The 2,413-nt window shown below is 38.7% G+C and overlaps 1 protein-coding gene across 1 annotated transcript; it reads left to right on the forward strand.

The window, feature by feature from the left end:
* The first annotated feature begins 369 nt into the window (after nt 1-369).
* On the forward strand, nt 370-2,413 carry LOC109853164 (cytochrome P450 9e2-like). The gene has a single exon (XM_020424994.1). It carries the CDS (start codon nt 436-438, stop codon nt 1,966-1,968), a length of 1,533 nt encoding a protein of 510 aa, XP_020280583.1. The 5' UTR covers nt 370-435; the 3' UTR covers nt 1,969-2,413.

Raw genomic sequence — 2,413 nt, forward strand, 5'->3', positions numbered from 1 at the left:
GAAGCAACTCGAAACAAACACGCTAGCGCGTGTAACATTTTCATTTACGAAAAATTTTACACACGTATGTGATTTTGTATAAATTCAATTCTTTTTTTTCTACATTTGTTAAAACACAAACATAAACATAACGAACGGATTTTAAGTTGCAAATGTTTATTACCAGATAATTTGATACATTCTGTGTGTTATATCATAATCTGTTATCTCACTCACCACGACGTGTATACAGACATTAACGATCGCTTCTCCTTCTCTCTCCTACTTATGAGTGTCGCTGCGATATCTACTCTCTACCGTCTTACGTAAACTAAATGACGTCGAGCATATAAAAGGAAGTGATTACTCGCAGCAGTAGGTAGAGTAGCATTCAGTCGCACGCTTTCCGTTTGTATCGATATCGCGTCAAAGCTGCCAACGCGTTTCGTCGTCGACATGGACGTTTGGATATTGTTGGCCATCCTAGCTGGCACCATAGCTGTGTATTACTATTTCTTCAAGGATTTAAATTACTTCAAGAAGCATGGAGTTCTTTACATGCCGCCGTTGCCTATCGTGGGCAACATGGGACCAGTTTTCTTTCGGCAGTTGTCATTGGCCGAACTTTCACAGAAAGCCTACAATCTGAACCGAGACGCCAAGTACATCGGTTTGTTCGACGGCATGAATCCAATAGTGATGATTCGCGATCCGGAACTCATTAAAACCGTCGGTGTCAAACAGTTTGAATCGTTCACCGATCATCGCGCTTTCATTGACGAAGCAAACGACCCGATGTTCGGTAAGAATCTATTTTCGCTACGCGGCGAGAAGTGGAAAGACGTGAGAAGCCTGATCACTCCCGCTTTTACGTCCAGCAAAATGAGGAGTATGTTCACGTTAATGTCCGATTGCGCTGTTAGTTTTACCGATTTCCTGTCGAATTTACCGCCGGACAAGAGAATAATTCAAACGAAGGATTGCTTCACCAGATATACGACCGATGTTATTGCGACGTGTGTTTTCGGCATCAAAGTCGATTCCATGAGAAATCCGAACAATGAGTTTTATATTTACGGAAAAGAAGCCACAACCATGTACTTAACGCGCGCTATAAAATTCTATTTTGTAAGAAGTATGCCTCGTATCAGCAAATTGCTGGGCATGAAATTTGTCAGCGAGCACGTACGCGTGTTTTTCATGGATATTGTTAGAAATACGATACACATAAGAGATACGCAGGATATCGTACGACCGGACATGATGCAGATAATGATCGAGACCAAAGGAAAGAAGGGAAAAGAATTGACTGTCGAAGATATGACTTCTCAGGCGTTTGGATTTTTCTTTGGCGGTTTCGACACCGTTTCTACCTTAATGTGCTTTGCCGCTCACGAAATTGCCGTTCATCCGGATGTTCAAGCGAGATTGCGCGACGAAATAAATAATGTTCTCAAATCAACAAACGGGACAGTGACGTATGAAGCTTTAAACGGAATGCAGTATCTGGACGCTGTGCTCAACGAGACTCTTAGATTATGGCCTGTGGCGGTGTTTTTAGATAGAACTTGCACGCAGGAATTCGAATTGCCACCAGCGTTTCCCGGCGCCAAACCCTTCGTTATGAAGAAAGGAAAAAGCATTTGGTTTTCGACTTATGGTCTTCATCGAGATCCACAATATTGGGAGGAACCGGATAATTTTAATCCTGATCGATTTTTTGACAAGAAAAATATAAATTCAATCGCATACATCCCATTTGGACTCGGTCCAAGAGTATGTATAGGCAACAGATTCGCATTATTGGAAACCAAAGTAATGTTGTTTCATCTGTTGGCTCGTTGCGAATTAAAACCATGCAAAAAAACCTGTCATCCGTTGAAGTTGGACAAGACTTTTACTATGCAACCGAATACAGGATTCTGGTTGGAGATTCAACCGAGAAGCCATACATATGTGTCTAACGGCGCGGCTAATAGTCACATTTAAAGTGTACTACAGTGACAACTGTTTCTTAAATTCGTTACGACAGACTTAAATTAGAAAATATTTAGAAAACTGACGTATGAGCGCTTTGTGTCATGTGTATATGTAAATACTGTAGTTTAAATTAAAGAATTAAACAATATCATTGTGTTAGTTTAGATGCAAATAGAGATAAATAATTATTTCTAAGAACAAGAAAAGTTGCAAAGACATTTATCACACAAATTATCATGCAATTATCATACAAATATCATACAAATTCGAGTTTGTTGATAAATTGTTGGAAAAATTAACTATTGTATCTATTTCTTGATCTTTCTTTGTTAATATGTACTGTCATATAAGTATAAACTTATAACGATACTATAACGTTCTTTTTTAAATATGTCTTACATTTACACTATATGTAATGTGTATCTTTTTATATTGTGTTGTATTTACTTAGCAT

This window comes from Pseudomyrmex gracilis, unplaced genomic scaffold (genome assembly GCF_002006095.1).
Source record: "Pseudomyrmex gracilis isolate BER0280 unplaced genomic scaffold, ASM200609v1 scaffold_44, whole genome shotgun sequence".
Lineage (NCBI taxonomy): Eukaryota > Metazoa > Arthropoda > Insecta > Hymenoptera > Formicidae > Pseudomyrmex > Pseudomyrmex gracilis.

Excerpts from the sequence above, each read along its gene's own strand:
- LOC109853164 (XM_020424994.1), top strand. The coding sequence starts at position 436 with ATGGACGTTTGGATATTGTTGGCCATCCTAGCTGGCACCATAGCTGTG.